The 25,516-nt window shown below is 37.3% G+C and overlaps 1 protein-coding gene across 2 annotated transcripts in view; it reads left to right on the forward strand.

Annotated features, from left to right (window-relative positions):
- The first annotated feature begins 18,867 nt into the window (after positions 1 to 18,867).
- Positions 18,868 to 25,516, forward strand: part of LOC122810890 (C-type mannose receptor 2-like) — a 71,625-nt gene continuing 64,976 nt past the window's right edge. Inside the window, exons 1-3 of one of the 2 annotated variants that reach the window (XM_044082433.1) lie at positions 18,868 to 18,925; positions 19,471 to 19,558; positions 20,416 to 20,769. In XM_044082433.1, coding sequence (XP_043938368.1) covers positions 19,522 to 19,558; positions 20,416 to 20,769 — 391 coding nt within the window. In that variant the 5' untranslated portion in view covers positions 18,868 to 18,925; positions 19,471 to 19,521. The remainder of the gene's footprint in view (positions 18,926 to 19,470; positions 19,559 to 20,415; positions 20,770 to 25,516) is intronic. The other variant, XM_044082434.1, reaches the window with a different exon arrangement.

Consider the following 25,516-nt stretch of genomic DNA (forward strand, 5'->3'; position numbering starts at 1 on the left):
TGGGTTTTATTTGCTATGTTGGTAGACTTATGACTTTAGCATTGCTTAAAATAGGCTGTAAGGGGGTGAATACAATTTTATCCAAAATCTAGAAGTTTAGGAGGAACATGTGCAGGGCATCTTTGCAAAGCAATGTGGCCTGTTGACCATGTCCTTTCAGGTTGACAGATATTAAATCCCCAAAACAAACAAAAGACTAAGAAACCAAGTAAATCCCCAAAACAAACAAAAGACTAAGAAACCAAGTAAATCCACAAAAGAACACTGCAACCATTGAAAAATGCTCAGACATTATATTAGACATTAAAATGTCTAATATAACAATAATATATATAAACCCATGCTCAGGATATTGAAAAATATGTCTAAATAGTGCATTAGTTGTCCTTTGATTTTTAATATTTTTTTAAAAACTAATGCGAGTGTTTCCTTTTCTGGGGTTTCCTTTTCATAGCTCTGGGAGTTCGATGTAATGAAAATCAATTAACTGAGGTTTGATGAAACGGGATTTGATAAGGTAAGTATTCAATAATTTGAAGTAGACCTGGACAGACATATTAAACGGATGAACAAAATAGATTACAGAAAATCAATAAGACCCAAAATGTTAGAAGTCTGATAAAACAAATGAATACAGTTATCAAGTCTGTTAACAGAAATACATGTCACATAACAGATGTAAATAGTATATATTAGTATGTATTACTGTGCAGTTAAATTAATAACTGATGAAGTCTTACTACAAAATACAGAGAAATAAGGGAAAAGAAGGAAGAAATCAAATACCATCATGGAAGCATTGAATAGAAAAAACTATAAAGCAACTAAGACAAGAAGTCTTGTGAAATATAACGAAAACCCTGTGAGACGCGTCCTCCAGGTGTAGCATGCTCCTCATCTCTACCAAAGTCATTGCCTAGCTGTAACCCTGTCTTTCTACACTGAATGAATGGCCCCTCACAAAAGTGACTCCCCAGCTACTTTTAGAAGGAATTCTGCTTAACGTTTTGTAACAAACTCTACCAAAGTCATTGCCTAGCTGTAACCCTGTCTTTCTACATTGAATCAATGGTCCCTCACAAGAGAAACTTCCCAGCTACTTTTAGAAGGAATTCTACTCACTTTTTGTAACAAAGTATGTTAAAAATCAGGTTTCACAATGTGTTATATTTTCTCTGGTTTTAATTCAAATTGTAAGAGAGCAGGCTACCAGGAGCAGCAGCCGCACAACTTCCCCTGCCTAGCAATCCCCTATAGACCCCAATTTCTGCAGTTTTGATAAGCCCCTGCCTCTTTTATGGCACTTTATCTAGGTCCCTTGCCATTTTAACTACCTGGCATTAATCCCTACAAGTTATTGCATTGCCCTCAATACCATTATACCTCTGTTAAGTTTTTAACTTCTATACTTGCTGGCTCACAAGCAGGATTAATTTTTGTAAAAATGCTTTCTTTTCTTTTGCCACTACTTGCTACATTACCTGCACTCAGCCTCCTTTCCAAACATTTTACATAACATGGGAGATAATTTTTCTCAGTAAACAGCATACTGAGAATCGCACTATTCTCACTTCTGGCTCTTTGTTTAAATTAGGCTTTTAGACACAACCCTTCTCACATCCAGAGAAAGGTATTATCTCACTGTGGTCTCTGCGGGTGCCTTTTTTAAATATCATAACAAGAACCCTTTGTGGTATGTCCTCCAGTGGTAGCGTGCTCCTCATGTAAGTCTTCAATTATCCCTTTTCTTTACAAATTACAATGTATAATTCTGTATGTCTCTAGCTGCTTATGTTGTAGTTATTCACCCTATGAATACTTGCAGTGTTTCTAGTAGTGCATTTTGTCTGCTGATCTGTTCATCTTACAGACGGGGAGTTTTCACTGCTTGCTGAATACAAAATACTTAGTAATACAAGGAAACAGGGATACGTGCATCACTAGCTGTGTCTCAAATAGTCTACTGCCTAGTCCCTACCATTATGTCTGAACATTGTAGTTATATTTTAGGTTAATGGCCATGCTTAGCCTTTTCTTGACTGTGACACAAATTGTAGTTTTAACATAATATTACATTGTCTGCCATTGTGAAGCACTTTTTTGTTATACTGCCTGTCAGTACTGCCTTTAGGTGAAATAATGCATCCATATCTGTCAGTCTTTGTGCTATAGAGCACTGCTAGATACCGGAACTGTGTTTAAATGCAATAAAGCTTTTGATGCTATACTGTTCTAACTGAATTAAGATTTAGAGTCATTATGCTTATAACACAATCTCTAGTGCCTTGGCTTGCGTCAAACCTTCAAGGAGTAAATTTCACCACAAAACACACTCATATAAATACCAGCAGCCCTCCACTAATTGAATACAATTATATAATTCTATAATACAATTAATGTGTAATTTAAATATTTAAATTAAACTTTTCCAACTACACTCAGTGTTAAGCCCCCTAAGGGTCAATGTAGAATATTTCAATATAAATATTGCTTCTTTATGCAACAATTTATTTGTTATATGTACACTTGATTCACAATATACTTTCTCCAAAACAGTAGCTTGCAGGCTACTCATATCACTATTATATACACATTTAAAATGTTGTGCCAAAGGGCTTTCAAGTTTATCAGATCTAATATCTCTGAGATGCTCTTGTAATCTGGTCATGAAAACCCTTTGAGTTTGTCCTATGTAAAAAAGTTTGCACCCACATCTAATAGCATATATGACTTCTTCAGTAACACAATTAAAATGCTCCTTAAGTGTAAAAACTACCCCATTAATCTTAGGAAACGTTTTCATCACATATTCACAGCTGATACACCTTCCACACTGGAAAGTACCCACCTCTTGAATAACTTGTATTAATACATCTGTTGGTCTTTTAAATTGAGTATGGATAACAATGTCCTTTATATTCCTTCCTGTTTTATAAGAAAAAAACAGGTGGTTGGGTTAAAAACTCTGTACGTCCCTGTATTTTCTCAAAAAATCCCAATAATACAACAGCATTTTCTTAATAGAAGAACTTAAAATAGTATATGTGGTTACTATAAAAAAAACCTCTCATTGTCCACATTATATTTCTCAAAATTATTATATCCTGCACAAGAGCGACTCTCCAGCTACTTTTAGAAAGAATTCTACTCACCTTTTTGTAACAAAGTATGTTAAAAATCAGGTTTCACAGTGTGCTATATTTTCTCTGGTTCTAATTCAAATTATAAGAGAACATGCTATCGGGCATAGCAGCCTCACAACTTCCCCTGCCTAGAGATCCCCTATAGGACCCAATTGATGCATTTCTGAGAAGCCCCTGCCTGTTTGATGGCACCTCATCTAGATCCCTTGCCATTTTTAACTACATGGCATTAATGCCTACGTTATTGTACTGCCCTTAATATCTTTATACTCTATTATGTTTTTAAATGTTATACTTGCTGGCTCACAAATGGAATTTATTTTTGTAAAAATGCTTTCTTTGCTTGTGCCACTACTTGCTACATTACCTGCTCTCAGCCTCCTTTCCAAACATTTTACATAACATGGGAGTTAGTGTTTCTCACTAAACAGCATACTGAGAATCGCACTAACCCACTCTGTTTGCCCTTACTACACTCGGGCTCACTCAGCTCCCTTACCTTATCCCCATTCCAATTCATCCCTGGATACTCTTAATTTACACATACCATCCCCCACATCTCCAAATCATCCAATAAATATAATTTCCCACCCTTACAGCAGACTCCTCCCCAACCTAATCTTTTCATTATAACCCACACCCCTCCTATCTTCCTTCTAGCACCACTCAACAACTCAATTATCTCCTCATTTTATCTCAATAACTTCTACCCTTCTATCAACACCTCCACTCCCATCATCACTTTATCATACGCACACAAATTGATAACATGCTACAGTAACAAGTCTTCTTAACCCCCTTTCTTCTCCTCCTCTCGGGCTTATCATCTTATCACACTAACCTACTTTATCCTACATCACCCACTCTTACCAAGAACACATCACCCTGCTATAGTCCCCGTCATCTCCCCCTCCCTCTTTAATACCTCTCACCTTCTTTTTCACAAATTGAAACACTTCAACCTTTTGCTCTACTCCTCCAAACTTAACTCAAACCCAGTAGATACTATCTTTCTTCACCAAACCGTATTTTCTTCCTGTAACACTCCTACCAGATGGGGACATTCACCCCAATCCTGTTCCACCGCCTCCCAGAAACCATTGTTCAGTGTCTCCATCCAAATACCTGTTAACCTTCTCCTTAAACCTATAAAGTATTACTAACAAAATAACAGTTTCACAGTTGGGTTGCCCATCACTCTCCCCACATCTTAACTCTCTCAGAAACCTGGCTCAAACCACACATCACAACCTCTGAAATACTACCTCCCTGCTATAATGTTATCTGGCAAGATAGACTTTCTAAAAAAGGGGGAGGCATCACCATCCTATTCTCAGAACAGCTTAATCTCCCCCTCTCACTACCTCTCCCTGACCCCAGCTGACCTTATCATTCTGAACTGTCACTTTAACCCACACAAAAAGTTGCCATAGTATCTATCTATATACCCCAGAGCAACAATATTCCAGTGCTTGAATATATCTTATCATGGATCTTCCAACATATATCTTATGAGACAGTTATATTAGATGACGTCAATATTGATTGGAACAAACTTTTCCCCAACTCTTCAAGTCTTAACATTAAACTTTTCAGCTTCAGTCAACTTATTTATTCTCCCACCTACATACATAAAAATTCCAATTCCTCACTTGACTGGATCTTAACCTCCAACTCTAATCAATACCATAACTCCACCACTTTACTTGACTCATTAAGTGATTGCCTTCCTTTTTTACTATTCAGGCTACCATCCCAAATCCCAAAACCCCATCTCTATAGAAACTGCTGGAACCTATCCAGTTTCAATGTAGAAACTTTCAGTAACCAAATTTAGCAGATCTTTTGGTCTCACCTACACAGGCTCCCTTTAAATGACGCTGTTCTTAAATTTAGCAAAATCTTTCTAAACATACTAAATACTCTTGCTCCCATCAGGACAATTAGGATCAAAGCAAGCCCCACCTCCTAACTCTCCAATATTACCCTTTTCACTATGAGACGTAGACACAGCACTTAAAACAATGGACTAAGACAAAAGCTCCTTCCATCCTCCTTAAATACAAAGAGCTCAGAAATCTTACAAAAAAAATATTATCCAGGACAAAATAAAATTCTATCAAGAAGGTCTATCCACTTAGATTTCAAACCCCCCAAATGTTGGCACCCAATGAACAATATACTCCATCCAGGCAAACCTTCTACCCCAACCCCCTACACAAATATAATACCTCTAGAAACTGCCACTCTACTAAACATCTACTTCATAGACTCAGTCACTAAACTAACTCCCCCAAACAGCATCCAAAAAGAACCCCAACCTCATCCACTACCTGCCTCCAGCCATCCTTCACCCTTAAACCAGTTTCGACTGCCTATATAAAATCCCTTTTACAGAAACTTAAACCATGCTCTACCTCCTTTGACAACCTACCCCCAATTCCTCAGACTTGTAGCCAATTCTATAGCATATCCCGTATCAATCCTCATCAACCATTCTGTCAAAGAATCCTTATTCCCTGACATTTTGAAATCCTTCTATACAATTCCACTTCACAAAGGAGGCAACTCTACTGACACTACAAATTACCGACCAATAGCTATCCTCTCCCCTCTCTCAAAAATACTAGAGAAATGCATTCATTGACAACTTCTCACCTACCTACTTCAAGAAAACCTCCTCTCCCCCTCTCAACATGGATTTAGTCCCCACCACAGCACATCCACAGCCCTTCTATCTTTCACATAGACCATAGCAGAGGCAAGAGACAACAATAAACTGATGTCATGTCTCTTCCTTGACTTTTACAAAACTTTTGATACCGTCTCTCACCCTAAGCTCCTCTCTAAACTAACTGAACTAAGCCTTTTCACTTCTACCATCCGCTGGTTTTCTAGTTATCTAAACAATAGACACCAATCTGTTAGTGAGTTCTTACTCACCCTTCCTACTATCCAAACAGGTGTCCCCCAAGGATCCATTCTAGGCCCCCTTCTTTTTAATATTTTTACTAACAATCTGTGCTCTGCCTGTAGCTCCTCATCCCTAATTCAATGTGTTGATGATTCTACTCAGTCTTTCTGATGACCCTTCTGATCTCTCCTCCCTCACACAAACTTCCTTTAATATGATTGAACACTAGCTAATTGATAACCAACTCATCCTTAACCCAAAGAAAACTAAACTTATTTATTTTATTTTACATTTGTTAACCTTGAAAAAAAATCCAACTGGACCAGGTCCATTTTCAGTGGATGCTCGGGGAGAAAAGCTCAACGTTTGACAAGAAGAAAAGAAAACAAGAACAATACAATATGAATAAGTATAAACAATGCAAATGTTTAGAGGTAGACATATACAAGAATCTATCACAATAATTCATATAGGGTTACATGAATATAACAATATCTTACAATATCTGTAGACAAAATATTGTAAAAGAATGGCAGTGACTACATTTGCTATTTTAAATGACTGTTTACATTTCCTAGTGAGTGTACACTGAAGGAGGTAGCAAGCCAGTGCGGCTTAATTGGAAGTCAGTATATGTAAGTGTGCAAGCACAAGTGTATATGATGTTAAGAGTGTTGTGGAGGAGGAGCGAAGATATACTAATTTTCAAATAATACATGGACAGATCCAGCTTGTTCTGAGATGTGGTTTTAGTAGTCTTTTAAAGTTAGTGTTTGTTGTAGCAGAGGATATGTTAGTGGGAAGGTTGTTCCATTTTTTAGCTATGATGTGGGAGAAAAGGGCTTTGCCTGCAGTGTTGTTTGCAGATGTGATACTGAGGAGAGGTTTGTTTGATGAGCGGAGAGGGCGACTGGAAGAGTAGGAGGTTAGTAGCTGCTGCAGGGCTGGAGTTTTCTCAGGGTAGTTTATGATGCTGAAGGCATAAGTGAGATGTAAGTAGGAGAGTAGGTGTGGGAATTCTAGCCATTGTAATTGTTTTAGTACTTGCCAGTGATGTGTTCTGAAAGGGGAGTTGTTGGTAAATTTGGCTATTTCATTATAACATGACTCTAGTTTGTCCAGAAGTGATTTTTTAACATGTGTCAGGATTGGAGCAGCATAGGTAAGTGTTGATAGGAGGTGAGTTTGAGCTAGAGTGAGTCTTGCTTTGTCTGTGAGGAAGTTTTTGTGTCTATAAAGGGTTCCCATTTTTTTATGAACTTTCTGGATAGTTTGAGCAATGTGTAGATCAAAGAATAGGTTGTTGTCTATTTCAATCCCTAGGAGCTTTGTGTGGGTGGATGGGGAAATGATAGTTCGATTTTTTGATAAGATAGAGAAATCAGCTGGAGTAGTTTTAGTTTTGTTAGGGGTAAACAGGAGAAGTTTTGTTTTGTTGGGGTTTAGGATAAGTTGGATGTCTGTGATCCAAGTTTCAATGGCAGGTAATGATTCTTGGGGTTGCTCTAGCAAGGTTTGACAGATGGGGCTGCACAGATGAGTGTAGAGTCATCTGCGTACTGTATTAGTGAGGCTTGTTTAGAGGCAGTGCGTAAATTGTTTGTAAAAATAGAGAAGAGAAGTGGGCCTAATATTGAGCCTTGTGGTACCCCTATGGAATTAGGGAGAGGGGGGGATAGTTGATTTTGCCATTGCACAGATTGTGTTCTGTCCGATAAATAACTTTTGAACCAGCAGATAGTGGGAGAAGTAAAGGATAGTGAGTGGAGAGCATCCAATAGTTTAGGATGTGAGACCATGTCAAATGCTTTTGACAGGTCCAAAAAGATAGCAGATACATAGTTATTGTTGTTTCTATGATAGTTAACTTTATTGGTAAAGGAGAGAAGGGCAGAAGTTGTACTATGGTGAGGCCGGAATCCGTGTTGGGTGGGTGAGAGAAGATTGTTTGTTTTCAAGTATTGCATTGCTTGGTAATGTATGCATTTCTCTAAGAGCTTGGATAAGGGAGATAGTATAGCTATATGCCAATAGTTGGAAAAGTCATAAGATTTTCCACCTTTATGCAGAGGTATAATGTAAGATATTTTCCATAGTTGAGGTACATAGGTTTCTTGAATGGACCTGTTTATTAGGATTGAGACTGGGTAGGATAGGGAGTCTGCTGCGATTTTTAGGAATTTTGCAGGTATTCTGTCTGCTGCAAGAGTAGTAGGTTTTAGGGTGTGGAGGAATTGTTTGATTTTAGATGTAGGGACAGGTGAGAGAGAGAAAGATGGAAGATTAGTAGTGCTGGAGGGAGGGGTTCCTGCAGTTGTGACTGATAAGTTGTTAGAGTTATGTATTTGGTTGGACAGAGTTTGGATTGAGTTTATGGAATAACAGTTAAACTGGGAAGCTATATCATTATTGTTTTCATTGGAGGTGGATGGGGTGGGGGTAGCGATAGTGCCAGGTTTCAGTAGAGAGTTGATACTGTGCCAGAACTTTTGGGGATTATTTGGGTGTTTGTTTTGGAGAGCAAAGAAGTAGTTTTGTTTGCCTAGTTTAGTATGTTTTTTAGCTAGGTTCCCGAGTTGGTTATAGTTTTGTTTAGTTTGATAGGTGTTTTCTTGTTTCCATTACTTCCAGGCCTTGTCTCTAGTTTTAGTAGGGCCCTTGTGTCCCTGCTTAACCAGGGAGCAGAGTTAGTTTTAATTATGATCTTTCTCTCTGGTGCAATGGAGTTTAGAACTGAAATGAATGTCTTATTAAAGTATTCTAATGCCTGATCAAGGTGAAGGGTTTTTAGAGGCTGCCATTTACATTGCTTTAGAATGCTATTTGGGTTGTCTGTGGTACAGTTGCAATCATCTCTGACTAGTCTATAAGTAACAAATTTTTGACTAGTTGTATATTTCCTTAGGAGAAAAGTGGGCAGATGGTCACTGAGTATATCTGGTAAACAACCAGTCTGATAGTGGTGTTTAGGGTTATTGACTAGTGTCCAGTCAATAATGGTTTGTTTTTGGTTTCTTTTATCAGTTCTGGTGGGTTACAGAATTAGTTGGGTGAAGCCATAGAGGTTTATTTGGTTGGTGAGGTTGCTGGAGCTGAAGACTAGCCAGTCAGTATTAAGGTCACCTAATAAGATTGTTTCATGAGGGGAATTCAGATTAAGCCAGTGAAGGATTTCTTCTATGACTGGTGAATTATTTCCGGGAGGGATATAGCAGCATGGAATGTTAATTGTTTTATTCTTGTTTAATGATAGGGTAGAGGCTATGATTTCAGCATTAGGAAAAGTAGGTAGAGGGGTCTGGAATGGCTTTCGGTTTATTTCATTTTTAAACAGTATTACTACTCCACCACCTTTCCTATTTGTTCTATCTTGCCTTATGATGTTATAACCTGGTGGTATGATTTGTTCACTAGGGATATGTGGCTTTAGCCAGGATTCAGTAATAGTTAGAATATCAGGAGAGTAGTGAGTAATAAAAGCATGCAGTTCTTGGAGTTTGTTGGAAATACTTCTAGTGTTGATGTTAATTATTAGGAGATCAGTTTGAGATCTTTTGGGGAGATCAGAGGAAGAGGGTCCTGGGTTTGGGTGTATGTCACCAGCGATAAGGAGTACTTTGCTGTTTGAAAAGGTGTTTGATGGCATAGGTTAGGCTAGAGAGGGATACATACGCTGCTTTTTTATTGATGGTTGATAGTGGGTTGGACTTTGGGGTGTGTAGGATAATACTAGTGTTAAATAGTGTTGGACAGACTTTGAAATGTATGTGGGGGTGGTTGGATTTTATAGTATGTGTTGTATGGAAGGAGGTATTGTCTAGGGGGATGCTTGTTTTTATGGATGTGGTGTAGGATAGGGAAGTTAGGGCAAGTAGGAGTGAGGGTAGAAGGATTTGCATTGTAATTCAAGTTGGAATGGTAGTAGTGGTGTTGTAGTGAGGTGGGGTTGGGGTGTGGTTTGTGAAGGTGGTAACTGATAATTGATTGGGACTGATAATTGGAGGAGGACTTGAGTCAGGAGATTCTGGATATGTATAAGTTTAGAGGTAGTGGGGGTGGGTGGAATTTGGGATAGGGGAGCAGAGTGAGCCTGCAGGGCAAACGGAGTGGGAGCAAAACCAGCAGAGGTGAGTGCCAAAAAAGTATCAGTGGTTGTAGGCAAGGGCTGTGCACTGATAGAGTGATAGTGACTGTAGATGGTAATTTAGTTAATTAACTTTATAGGCCAGAGTTTAAGGATGTTACTTAGGGTAAAGTCTAAAAGCAGACAGAGTAAGAAGGTAGACCTGGAAAGGACACTATAATGAATAGCTTGGACCAGAAAGCCTTTAGAAAGCTGTATAGGTGAAGGCTCTTTGGAAGGATTTGTGGCTGTTTGCTGCCACCTACCGTAAAAGCTAGGGAACCCTGCGAGTGTGCACTCTGTTGGGGCTCAAACTAAAAACACAATTATACTTAGATCAGCGCAAGTAGGGAGTTAAGATAACATTCCCTTCTTAAAGGACCAAGTATTTAAACAACAGGAGCTTGCATGTGCTTCAGTTTGCATAGAGCACAATTTGCTGGGAGACTAGGACTTCCGTTTATTTTGATTTATTTTCTTATTTTCGTATTTTCTTATTTCCTTAATTTTCTGATCGCTGGGCTGCTTTCTTTCCTGGGCGGGTGGGAGTATAGACTGAGCTGACAGGAAAAAAGAACAGAGAGTAGGGGTAGTTTTAGATTATGATGTGAAAATAGTCAGATTAAAGTATAAAGTAGGAGGTAAGGATAGTTGAGTGTGGGTGGATAAGAGAGTTAAATAAAGTGGGAGAAGGTAAGTGTGGATGCGTGGTAGCAGGTGTAGTGGCTGAGATATTGCATGCGGTAAAGACAAAGAAAAGAAGTAAACTAAAGAGCACTTGGAGATAGGTATAAAAGATACTCAGTGTTAAAAATAAAGGAGCAGTACAAAGGACTTTCTCATTCAGTAATAATGGCAGATAACATGCACAATATTCAAACAATACTGTTCATTTACAACATAAAATGAAGGAGCAGTACAAAGGACCTTCTCATTCAGTAATGATGGCAGATAACATGCACAATATTCAAACAATACTGTTCATTTACAACATAAAATGAAGGAGCAGTACAAAGGACCTTCTCATTCAGTAATAATGGCAGATAACATGCACAATATTCAAACAATACTGTTCATTTACAACATAAAATGAAGGAGCAGTACAAAGGACCTTTTCATACAGTAATGATGGCAGATAAGATACACAATAAGTCATACAGCACTGTTCATTTTCAACATCAAAATGCTATTTCAAAAATCACTAGAAAGGGTGCATATAATGCAGGTATCCTCATTTAGATTCCCATACAACATCAATATACTATTTCAAAATTACTATAAATTTGTGACAATAATTCAAACAACACTGTTCATTTACAACATCAAAATGCTATATCAAAATCACTATAAATTAGCGGGAAGGGTGCATATAATGCAGGTAACCCCAGCTAGATTCCCATACGGGATAAAGCACAATTTGCTGGGAGACTAGGACCTCCATTTATTTTGATTTATTTTCTTATTTTCTTGATTGCTGGGTTGCTTTCTTTCCTGGGTAGGTGGGAGTATAGACTGAGCTGAATGCACTTCAGTTTGCACAGAGCACAATTTGCTGGGAGACTAGGACCTCTGTTTATTTTGATTTATTTTCTTATTTTCCCGATCACTGGTTTGCTTTCTTTCCTGGGCGGGTTGAGTATAAACTGAGCTGAATGTGCTTCAGTTTGCACAGAGCACAATTTGCTGGGAGACTAGGACCTCCGTTTATTTTGATTTATTTTCTTATTTTCTTAATTTCCCGATTGCTGGGTTGCTTTCTTTCTTGGGCGGGTGGGAGTATAGACTGAGCTGACAGCGTACACACACCGTGTTGGGAGTGGAATCCATTCAAGTGGATGAATGGTCTTCTTTTCCTTCCAAAATCTACATCCTATCTTAAAACTTCCTTCACTCTCTCTTCCCTAGATAACACCATTATTCATGCTGACTCCTTTACTAAATTTTAGGAATTACAATCAATAACCAACTGAAATTTGATCATCATATTCAACTATCTATCAAAAAGACCAATCAAAAACTAGGTTTACTATACAGACACAAAAAAATCTTATCCACCACCCCGAGGGACCTCACTTGCCCAAGCCTATCTTCTTCACTGCCTACTCGACGCTTCTCTCATTTTCACACATATCCAAGCAAACCTTTTAGTCAAACTAGAACAAGCTTACAACCAGATAGCCAGATTTGCCTGTAATCTCCCCTACAAACCCCATCACTGCCTAGCCCTTAGAAAACTACAGTGGCTCAAATTCCCTCAACTTCTCCAACTTTCACAGCTTCAGATGTCACATTTAGTACTGTACAAACTTGCAGACTGTTCCTCCCTATCCTCCCTCCTATCCCTTTACAAACCCACACAATCACTCTGCAGCACTGACCAATTGCTAGTGTAGCCTTACAGGCTTAACAAAACTATTGGCAGATTACTCTACAAATCCCCCATATGTCAAACTTGGAATAAATTTCCAATTAACTTATGATCTATCCAATCTTCATTCCTTTTCAAAAAAGAATTGAAAAACGACCTTGCCAACTCTCCCTCCTGCACCTGACTTCTTCTCCCCCATTTGTCTGACTACAACTAGTCACTATTTGTAGCTTTTAGACATGTTTTTATGTCTCTACTAAATTCTTTATGATTTCCTTTTGCACCATTTGTAAAGTCTTATTTTTGTGTTCCTGTGCCATACCTCTAATTAGCTTCAGACCTACACTTGCTGTTGAAATTATACTAATTTTCCACTCTGACACTAACATTTTTATTTCTATGTATACTCTTGTACATCTCACTTGTAATGTAACCATGTTATTGCTATTGTTATTGTCACTGTTGTTGCCTAATATTGCTATTGTTACTTTTATTAAGAAATTCAAATGTCCAGCATATGAAATATGATGAAGTAACGGCCAGAGAAATAGAAACTAAATTAAGAAAAACTCCTAATTATAAAACCCCAGGCCCAGATGCAGTACTTAACTTATAGCTAAAAGTATTAACATCTCTGCATGAAAATTTGGCCCTGAGTAAGAACTACTTATAAACACATCCCAAACAGACGCCAACCTGGTTAAAAACTGGAAAATGGTACTCTTCCTCCTTAAGAGTTAACCTAAAAGATATCCTAAAAGCTATAGATTAATAATTTGCCTTCCAAAGATGTATAAACTATATACTAGAATTGGGGTCTATATCATATGTCCGAATGCTCAAATGTACGAACGCCGAAACTTTGAACTGGGAAGTTCGAAGTCTAAAAATATCGAAGCCACAGAATATCAAATTATTTCCCAGGGAAATCATTTGGTGGGCCATTTCTGCAGCTTTGCCATTTCCTCCACTGTGGTGTGATCACGGAGTTGGTATATTTAAGTAGGGGGGTGTGGGGTGCAAAGTCCCCCACATTAGGAACAGTATGTAGTGTTCATGTGTTTCCGCGTTTTGTACTGGAACAATCGCTGTTCTAAGTGTTCAGAGTTTTAAGTTTTCAAACTATTGGGTTTGATATTTACATAGTCAAAGTTTTGACACTTCAACTATGTAATATAGACCCCTAGAATTGTGCCAGCAGAGTTTATAGTTATTTAGAAGAAACCTTGATCAAGTTAATGAAACACGGGTAACAAAAGAAAGTCATATGGAACAAAGGATCATTTGTTGTTAAATAAAGTCATAATGGAGTATTGTAAAAAGGGGAAGAATCTAAGTATGGCATGGGTATATTACAAAAAAAAATATGACAGAATCTTACATTCATGGATAAAGTAGTACCTTTTAGATGCATTAGTTACATCCTACATTGATCAATTACATTACAGTGACCATGAAACAGTGACAAACCACTTTGCAGCTATGCCATGATAAAGGAGAAATTATTATCCCTGGGATAAAAATCCAAAGGGAGATATTCCAGGGTGAATCTCTGTCACCACTGCTCTTTTGTCTTGCCTTAATCCATTAAGCTGTCTATTTAACAGATTAGGTCATCATTACAATTTGGCTCCCAGAAAACAACCAACTGCAAAGACTTTTCATCTTCTTTATCTGAATGATATAAAACTATAGTTCATTAGATGAGGAGCTGAAAGCTCAACTTGCAAGTAGTTAAAACTTTGTCAGATGATGTAAGAATGTCATTTGTTCTTGATTAATATGCAAAAGCAACATTAAAGCAGGAAAGCTGTAGCAGCAAGAAAACATCAGTCTGGGACAGGAATGTGATATAAAGGAACTTGGGCAGGAGAGAACTGATGGGTTGTCCATGAAGTAGGAGTTGAAGCATGTTCATCTCCTCCTTCATAGACACTATAGATTATATCACAGCCACATTTTCTCAACCTGTCACCACAACTAACTTCCTAAGTAATACCCCACTCCCTCAGCATACACAGCCCCAGCTCCTCTCTATACTACAAACACATTAGGCCTAACTACTTCATGTACTCAAAACCCTTTATCCACTCATACAAACTTAGCTAAATCCAATGCCTTGCCAGAATTCCAACTCTCTACTGTCCCTACAACAACCAAAAAATACTTCTTCTGAAACTAAAGCCCAGCTCTAATGCAGCAGACAGCATACCCGCAGAATACCTAAAAATTGCGCAGATACTATTGCTTATCCCATTAGCATTCTCATAACTAGAGCCATCCAAGAATGTCCCCAACCTCTGGAAAAAAACAAACATACTACCTCTCCAGAAAGGGGGGACCTCAACAGATATTTCCAACTTCCATCCAGTAACTATTCTAGCCCCATTTGCAAACTCCTAAAAAAATGTGCACACACCGAACGTCTACAATTCCTTCTCAAAAATACATTTTTTTCTCAAATGCAGCATGGTTTCATACTGGCCATAGTACTTCAACTTCACTAATATCCTTTATGGACCTAGTTAACAGAGGTCACAACTCAGTGAAGATTATCTCCACTTTATTTCTGAATTTATCTAAAGCCTTTGATACTATCTTTCGCATACTCCTCCTTCCAAGCTTTCTAACATTAGACTATCTACTCCATCTCTCAGCTGGTTCAAAAGCTGCCTATCTGACAGAACATGCTGTAAAATGACAGCATTCTATATTCCTGTAAGTCATAACTCCACTGGTGTTCCTCACAGCTCCATATTAAGACCCTTACTGTTTAATATTTTCATCAACAATCCCCACCTATCATTTCAACAAGGGCCTCTTCTTCAGTACACAGATGACTCTACCATAATCTGCTCTGCTGAAAACTCAACTCAACTACAACAAATTATTCAATTCGCATTTACTACTATAGAGACTTTGCTTCACAATAACTACCTGTCTTTAAACCCACACAAAACCAAGCTCATAATATCCCCCCAAAGAAAATGCTCCCATTAACAAATCTGAATTCCACGTATGCTCTCCAAACAACACAAAACTTGAATTAGTTACCCAAACTAAACTGTTAAGCATTATAACTGATGAAAACCTAAAATTTGATCTACCCTTACAAAAAAATATCAGCAAGACTCACAAAAAACTGAGACTACTTTGCAGACATAAACATTTCCTCCCGCCAAAACAAGTACTTGCTTGCATTTATCTACTTCCTTCTCTAGTCTATGGTGCGCCATTACTAACCAACCTCCAATCCTCTCTCAGAATGAAACTGGAAATAGGTTACAAGACAGCTAAATTTGCAACAAACAACCATCACTCCACCCACCACTGTATACCTCTAAAAACATAAAATTTGCTCGAATTCCCCGTCTATCTTACTTATCTCCAATTAACCCCCACTCACAAATTGCTTACTAAACCACAGGATTGCCCTGCCATTAAGTCCTTATTCTCCCATAATAATCCCAATAGGTCCCTAAGATCAGAAAACCAGCACCTCCTCCAAATTCATAAACCTAAACTACTTTGCTAACCATTTTATATTCACCCATACTATGTCAGCTATTGTACTACATTGTAATGTGTTTATTAAGTATATATCGTGTGTGTATATATTTTAAATGTACTACTGTAAAAAAAATCCTCCCTCTGTGCTGTATATACTCAAAATGTGTGCCTTATGATGTATTATATATTCTATTTTGTGTTTCTTGTGGAGCTTTTCTCCCCGGGCCTCCATTGAAAATGGGCTCTGCCTGGCCCGGTGGACTTTTCCAGTAACAAATGCCAATAAATAAATCAATAAATAAATAAATAAATAAGTACATAAATAAATCAATAAATAAATGAAGGATCAGCAATAAATCATGAACAAATGTGAGAAAAACCCAGTAAGGAACATTTTAGAAGGCTAAAATTAATACTGAAAACAGCACTGACATCTAGGAACAAAGTCCAAGCTATAAACCAATTTGCTCTTCCTGTTCTAGCTTACAGTTTTGAGGTGATTAAAAAGCCTAAAAAGGTTTTGGATCAGTTGGACAGGAAAACAAGAAAAATGCTTCATGTTTATGAAATGATATATAAAAATCAATGTATCCTAAGATACATTGATGTTTGCCATGGTATGTAATGAATTCCTTTAGTGCTCAGTGGTAAAAAGATCAGAATTAAAGTAGGAAGGGAGATGAGATGTATTCTGTAAAATTATACAGTGGATATAAAACGTGTACACGCCCCTGTTAAAATGCCAGGTTTTTGTCATATAAAAACATGAGACCACAATAAATCATTTCAAAACGTTTCTCACCTTTTATGTGACCTATAACCTGTACAATTCAATTGAAAAACAAATCTGTTACGGGAAAAATATAAAAAAGAAAAAACATACAATAAGCTGGTTGTATAAGTGTGCACACCCTTAAACTAATACTTTGTTGAAGCACCTTTTGATTTAATTACAGCATTCAGTCTTCTTGGTAGGAGTTTATCAGCATGGCACATCTTGACGTGGCAATATTTGCCCACTCTTCCTTGCAAAAGCACTTCAAATCTGTTAGATTGTGAGGGCATCTCTTGTGCACAGCCCTCTTCAGGTCACCACACAGATTTTCTATTACATTTAGGTCTGGGCTCTGGCTGGGCCATTCCAAAACTTTAATTTTCTTCTTGTGAAGGCATTCTTTTGTTGATTTGGATGTATGCTTGGGGTCATTGTCATGTTGAAAGGTGAAATTCCTCTCCATCTTCAACTTTCCAGTAGACACCTGAAGGTTTTGGGCCAAAAGTTACTGGTATTTGGACCTGTTCATAATTCCCTCCACCTTGACTAAAGTCTTAGTTCCAGTTGAAGAAAAGCAACCCCAAAGCATGATACTGCCACCACCATGTTTCCCATCATCCGTGGGGTTGATGTTCTTTTGGTGATGTTAATTGTTGTTTTTGGGTCAAATATACCTTTTGGAATTGTGGCCAAGAAGTTTAACCTTGGTCTCATCAAACCATAACACATTTTCCCACATGCTTTCGGGGGACTTGATGTATTGTTTTGCAAATTTTAGCCAGGCCTGGATGTTTTTCTGTGTAAGAAAAGGCTTCTGTCTTGCATAGCCCAGACATATGGAGAATACGGGAGATTGTTCTCACATATAGTACACAACCAGTACTTGCCAGAAATACCTGCAGCTCCTTCAGTGTTGCTGTAGGTCTCTTGGTAGCCTCCCTGACCAGTTTTCATCTTGTCTTTTCATCAATTTTGGAGGGATGTCCAATTCTTTACAAAGTCACTGTTGTCCCATATTTTCTCCACTTTTTGATAACTGTCTTCACTGTGTTCCATGGTATAGCCAATGCTGTGGAAAGTTTTCTGTACCCTTCTCCTGACTGATATCTTTCAACAATGAGATCCTTTTGAGGCTTTGTAAGTTCTCTGTGAACCATGACTTTTGCTGTAGCAGGCAACTGAGTAAATGTTAGGAAAATCTTACTAGGATAGCTGAACTTTATTTCGGGTTAATCAGAGTCTCTTTAATTGATGGCATGTGTGTACCCAAGAAGATTGAATGCTGCAATTAAATCAAAAGGTGCTTCAACAAAGTATTAGTTTAAGGGTGTGCACACTTATGCAACCAGCTTGTTGTATGTTTTTTATTTTTTATATTTATTCCCCTAACATATTTGTTTGTTTTTCAATTGAATTGTACAGGTTATAGGTCACCTTAAAGGTGGGAAAAGATTTTAAATAATTTATTGTGGTGCCATTTTTTTATATCACAAAAACCTGGCATTTTAACAGGGGTGTGTACACGTTTTATATCCACTGTATGTAGTAACAGGAGTGTAGCCAGAAATTCAGATATTGCTCTAAGACCTCATGTTTCTACCTCTCACTGCCCACCTATCATTTCAAACCTGTACTCATTCCACAGAATGCTGCCCCTATATACATTGTAAGAAGAAGTTGCTGTTTATAACCATAAGGAAGTTATTTTAGAGGTACTTTCATATCAGCTAAGTATGTTTTATATAACTCTATGTAGTAGACACTATTTTACACAATTCTACCAATTCTGTGCTCATTTATTCATAAAATTTCACACTGAAGCTCAGAAAAAAATGATATTCAATTGACTACACTGAATATTCCTAGCTACACCCTTGTATAGAGGGGAGCCATGTGTTATTTTAGCCAGAGTGAGGCTCTGATAACAATAGTTATAGTCATTGCATCATGCAGCGATTTGCATCCTGTTTTGCATTTCAGCTCTTTTTCTTATTTTACATATGCATTTGCTGCCCTATAATGAGTAGACAGACAATGGCTTCGGCATATAGCTGCTAAGATACTGACTGAGATATTAACTATTCACCCCAAGGTAAATGCTTTTATGTAATTTTACACTGCATCCAGTGGAAAGTATTCAGTGCAGGGTTGTAAATGCTGTGTGTGATGCAGGGGTTATTAAATGACAGAATGACAAATTTCTTAGTGTAATGGCTTTGCCTAATATAAATAATAATATGACTGTAATTTTACACTTCCCGTACATTAGTGAAACCTGTTTATAGCTAGATATTTGTAAATTATTGAAATTACGACAAATACATTCCACACAACATAACATATTAGGGATGCATTTTTAACATGGAACACACATTTCATTATCTCATGAAGTACTAAATTTTATGTATTTGAAAAGTAGCTTTTATGTTAAGCTTTTAGTATAAGGGAATAAGAACGTAAATTGCATTTTCTTGGGAAGCAGCATTTTCATTTGTCATTGTCAATTTAGGAAAATAATTGTAATGCATTCAGTTTGTGAACTTTTTTTAGATTTCCATTTGTCAAGTGCTTAGCAGTGAGCATATGAACCTAAATTATAAATGTTGTTTTGTAACAAACATTTGCTTTCAATTTCAGCAGAAAAGGAACATACATTCTATGCTTTTTAACTTGGGATTCATCTGAAAAATGGCAAGAATCAGCATGATTTTCTGTCTGTTGGGCGGTAAGCTCATTCATTTCTTTATTTATTTACAATTTGGTAACCAGGTAATGGACTAGATCAGAGACACTTTTCAGCCACAATCCAGACACAAAGACAAAAACAATAAATACATTACATTGTTTGAGATGTTTACTAGTTACATAGTCAGTAATACTCCAATAATGCAATCTTACATAGGCTGCAATTACTCTATAATCAAAGGATGAAACATGGTTTGTTTCACATACTGACACAAATTGCAATAGTGAGCACTGCATAAAACACAATGTTTAGCTTAAGATGAGTTCAGCAATGCAAGCAGAAACAGCTAGAAATCTAAAGATTAAAGAGCTGCCATAAGTAAGTGAATATTGGTTTTAATTATCCCTTGACCCTGAAGCATCTCCATTCTACTTCCTTAAAGAGACTTGCAGTAAAAGGCTTCTTGAACCTTAACAGTCTCTTGACATCTGATATCATTTGGCAGTTGACTCCAGACAGGTGGGTCAGTTCTGGAGAAGGCATGTTCACTAATAACTGTTTTAAATGAGGGATGATTAGGTAAACTTAAGTCTGTCTGGCTATAGAGAGTATGAAGGTTCCAAAAGTGGTAGCTTTCTTTTGAGGGGGCAACAACCTCCTATAAGAATTTTATAGAGTATCAATTATGCTGAAGAGATAAGACTCTATTTCAGTTAAAGGAAGTCAGTTTAGATATTTTAGTAGGTTGCAATGGTGTATTAGGGAATCAGCAAGTATGGCAGATCTGGCACTTTTAAATTAACTAGATTAATTAAATCATAATTGTTAATCTTTGTAGTTTCTTATACTCACTAAGGTTCACAGCAAAATTAATTAGACCCTTGTTTCTTTAACAGCTCTCAGTCCTTCACTGTTGTATCACCATTATGTTTTTGTAAAACAAAATATGACGTGGCTTGATGCTCAGAATTATTGTCAAACCAAATATACTGACCTGGTAACAATCCAAAACCAGAGTGAGATGGATTACGTTAATGATATTATCAAAGGAGCAGAAAGTAAAGGAGTATGGATAGGTTTATACCGCAACACCAGCACTCGCCTGTTTCTGTGGTCCAATGGAGATCAGTTTATGTATTCACAATGGCGTATCTCACATCCTGGAAATGATAAGCACCTGTGCACTGCCATGTTGGCAGAGTGGACTAACTACTTGTGTAACGAAACATTTTTTTTTGTCTGCTTTCAAGGTAAGAGTTCAGCAAAATTCATAACTATGTTAGGCAATAGAAAATTTTTAATGTTGTATCAGCAAACACAAGGAAGGAATGGCTGAAGTTATGCATTGAACAAATCCAACAGATGTATACAGACACTGGAAATGCTCAATGAAGTTAATATTCCACAATATTCACAAAGCTTTCAGGTATGGCTATTTTATATATATATATATATATATATATATATATATATATATACACACGCACACACACATATATATATATATATATATATATATATATATATATACACACACACACACACACATATATATATATATATATATATATATATATATATATATATATATATATATATATATATATATATGTATATAAATTTGGAGCGAGAGAGAGAGTACAACAAAATATAACACCAAATTAATATTTTCAGTTTAACATTGAAGAAACAAACTCCAAAACACAAAACCAGGTTTTGCTCTACAAAAAAAAAAAAAGAGCTTATCCAGTGCTGATGCCATCATCCAAAATTTAAAGCCCATTTGGTGGGAGTATTTAAGCCGCGGTGGTACAGTGGGAGCATTGTTGCCTTACAGCAAGAGGTTCTCCTGTTCGATTCTCGACTGGCGTGCCTTCTGTGTGGAGTCTGCATGTCCTCCCCGTGGTCGAGTGGCCTCTGAAGGACATGTGTGAATGGGTGTGCCTTGCAACTCGGCACCATCAAAATCTACTGCCAGTCATTAGTGGACTGGTGTTCCACTGTGGCGACCCCTAACCAGGAAAAGCCGAAAAGACAAACAACAACATTTTTATAGATAGATATCCAAAATCCATTCATTTGTAGATTTGTGTGTTTTGGAGTTTGTCTCTTTGCTATTAAATAGAACATATTCATTCAGTTGAGTGTTGTATTTTGTTGTACTGCACAGTAGTGTTTATACATCTGCACATTTTTACTTGTTTTTGTGTACTGGGCCTGTTGGATATATATCTGTATATATATATATATATATATATATATATATATATATATATATACATACACATGTGTGTGTGTGTGTGTGTGTGTGTGTGTGTTTGAGTCTACTTTGTTTCATTGAATCTCATTTCACCCCGACCACATCGCTGAAAACACAAATTACTGAAAACTCATTTCACTGAATCGCATTTCACTGAACTGCAGTTAGTATATATGGCACTGTGTAGAACTCTGTAAGGCAAGTAAAAGGTATATGCCCTTTTCCCCACTGTAGTGTGATCCTGAAGTTATTATATATATAGTTAGCGGGGATGTGGAAGGCCGATCCCCCCACCTTGTTTGCTTTATATTGTATTTTACCAAAAACTTAAAAACAATACATTTTAAACAATAGACATGCATAGTTGTAACGCCAATGACTAACTCACTCCAGAAGACAATTTTTTACCCAAACAAAGTGGGGGGCTACTCCCCTCACACCCCCATTGTGGACACCCCCCCTAACTATATATGCTAACTCCAGGATCGCACTACAGTGGGGAAAAGGGCATATAACTTTTACTTGCCTTACAGTACTCTACACAGTGCCATATATATAACTGCAGTTCAGCAGACAGAAATGACTCAAACAGACCACAAAATGGTCATGCAATTCACCACAATTACAGCTGTCACCATTACTTGAAGTTAATGCAATGAACATAAGTATTAAGTATCCTAGTCAGAAATATAATACAATTTAGAGGCAGAGACTCAAGTCAGTTGTCTGCCAAAAGGGATGTTTGCATTGGATCCCTTGTCTTGATAGCAAAATATTCAAAGTATAGATTATGATCCTGGAATCCTGCACTAATGGTTAGAGTATATGAGTATATGGCCTAACTCTAATGCAATTCATATTTATGAATCTTATTATTGTCAGACCATATACCTGGCACATAATACCTGTTTATGAGTATCTGCACATGTTCTAGTTTTCTTGTTCTTCCACAAAGTATAACAACTGCCTTATAAACTCTACAGTCCCAGCCTTAGCAACTCTGTGGTCCTATTTGGGACACATTGGAGGGCCCTCAATTCACAATCCTCTCATCAACCAGGCCATCCCTTCTATCCTCAGAGATTTGTCAGGAAACCACAAACTTTATGAGGAACAGACTAAAAGTATCATGCAAAAATCAGGACATTCAGCAAATTATGTGCAGGTTGAGAGGTATGGTGCATTTATTTTAGAATTCTGATACTGCATTTGTAGCATATCTCCCAACTTCCTTGCTCTAGAATTCTGGGCAAAGGCAAAACTATGGGGGAGCAAATGTCAGAAATCAAGGACAACTTTAAGTATTACTCTGGTTCACTTATCAAAATGACTAGAATAACTTTTGTGTCAAGTATTTTCTGAAGCATATGAAGTATGACAATGCTAAAGTCTGTATTATTGACTAACTGTAATCCAAGTAATTGACTAAAAAAATGAAAATTTATATGATGGAATTGCACAGGTTCTAGACTGCAGATTGCAGTGACCAGTGCAGGGCCCCCCTTAGGTGTGGGGCCCCATGTACCCAATGACCTCAGTCTGCCAGCCCTGGCTACATAAGTAACAACTTAATAACTTGTTGCTACCCTATGAAAAAATATGTCAGTTTCCAAACCTCCCAAACAGCATTAAGCAATTGCAATTATATATAGATAGGGGGGATGTAAAATAAGCAATCTGTCTTGTTGCTGATATGTGTGTGTCTTTGTATATGTGTATGTGTACCACTATATATATATATATATATATATATATATATATATATATATATATATATATATATATATATCTATATCTATATATATATATATATATATATATATATATATATATATATATATATATATATATATTGATTCACTTCAGAACACTGAAATATCACAATACTGAAACTCAAAACACTGAAAACAAAATCTTGAAAGTTTAAAATATTGAAAACTCAAAACATTGAAACTCAAAACACTGAAAACACACATCATACATATACTGAGTTTAAACAAGATAAATCATATTACTTTCCACCAAGTATAAGTAGGGGGGCAAGCCCCTCTGCACTCCCATGTGGGGGGCTGTGCCCCCACACCCCCAGCTACTTAAATATGTCAACTCCAAGATTGGGGGTGCAGGGGCAGTTGCCCCCCTGCTTATACTTGGTGGAAAGTAATATGATTTATCTTGTTTAAACTCAGTATATGTATGATGTGTGTTTTCATTGTTTTGAGTTTCAATATTTTGAGTTTTCAGGATTTTGGTTTTCAGTGTTTTGGTCTTCTATGTTGTTGTTGTTGTTGTTGTGTCTTTTGGCTTTTCCCAGTTAGGGGTCGCCACAGCGGAACTCCGGTCCGCTAATGATTGGCAGAAGATTTTTACGTGCCGAGTTTCCAGCCCTAAACACACAGCCTTCAGTGAAGGTATGCCCATTTACGCATGTCTCCACACAGAAGATGCTCTAGCTGAGAACTGAACCAAACAACATCTTACTGTGAGGTGACAACGCTACCACAGCACCACCACCGCAACGTTTTGGTCTTCTATATTATGAAGGTTTCCCATTTTCAGTGTTTTGGTATTTCAGTGTTCTGAAGTGAATCCATATATATATATATATATATATATATATATATATATATATATATATATATATATATGGGTCTACTTCATAAGATCGACAGACCATTTGATCGACATTCATTTGGTCGACGACAGCTCATTTGATCGACAACCAGCATTCAAGGCACTTAACAGGGATTTGCCCCCCTCCCCAATGTTGTGCGACCCTGGAGTTAGTATATATATTTAGGGGGGGTGTATGGGGGGTGAAGCCCCCACCTATTTCCATTTAAAACATGAACATACAACAAAACTACACATTTTTAAAAAATGTGCCCCCCGCACCCCCCTAACTATATATACCCCCAACTATATATACCAACTCCAGGGTTGCACAACACAAATCCCAAGTTTTTGCCTTGAATACTGGTTGTCGATCAAATGAGCTGTCAACCAAATGAATGTCGATCAAATGGTCTGTCGATCTTATGAAGTAGACCCATATGTGTGTATATATATATATATATATATATATATATATATATATATATATATATATATATATATATATATATATATATATATATATATATATATATATATATGTATAGATATACACACACATATACAGAAAGCTCTTCCACAGCAATGCTTTTTTACATGCATGCCACTAGTTGTCATCCTCCGCAAAAGATTAGAAGCATCCTCTTCTTTAAATTTAAATGGGCTTAAACTCAAAGACAATGGGAAGGGAAAACAGCAGTAGGAAGGTAATCAAGGAGAACTAGCTTAGCTGGCAGGTGAAATGTATCAGAATCAGCCAATTACACAGGCAGTAGACCAGCCCAGCCCAGAACACTACTATAAACTAAGCAAACACCTTCCCGTCTGGTTTTCCCCAGACTCTACACGACCAGTGTAAACAAGCAGGGAACTTTTAACACTCACAGAGAAAATGATAGGGGCTGCAATAGCTATCATACAACTTGTGGAAGAGGCTGAGGGTGGTGAGAATGTGAATGCTGTCGACCAACCCACAGTGAGGAGATGGCGAAGAGTGTACAGACCCAGGGTATCCTATCAGGGGCTACATGAGCTGGAAATAGTGGAGCGCTATAGGGTGAATCGAAACCTCCTACAGCAAATTGTTGAGCTGTGCTGGCCACACCTGACACACCAAACTGACT

This window comes from Protopterus annectens, chromosome 9.part0 (genome assembly GCF_019279795.1).
Source record: "Protopterus annectens isolate FY-2018-M chromosome 9.part0, PAN1.0, whole genome shotgun sequence".
Lineage (NCBI taxonomy): Eukaryota > Metazoa > Chordata > Ceratodontiformes > Protopteridae > Protopterus > Protopterus annectens.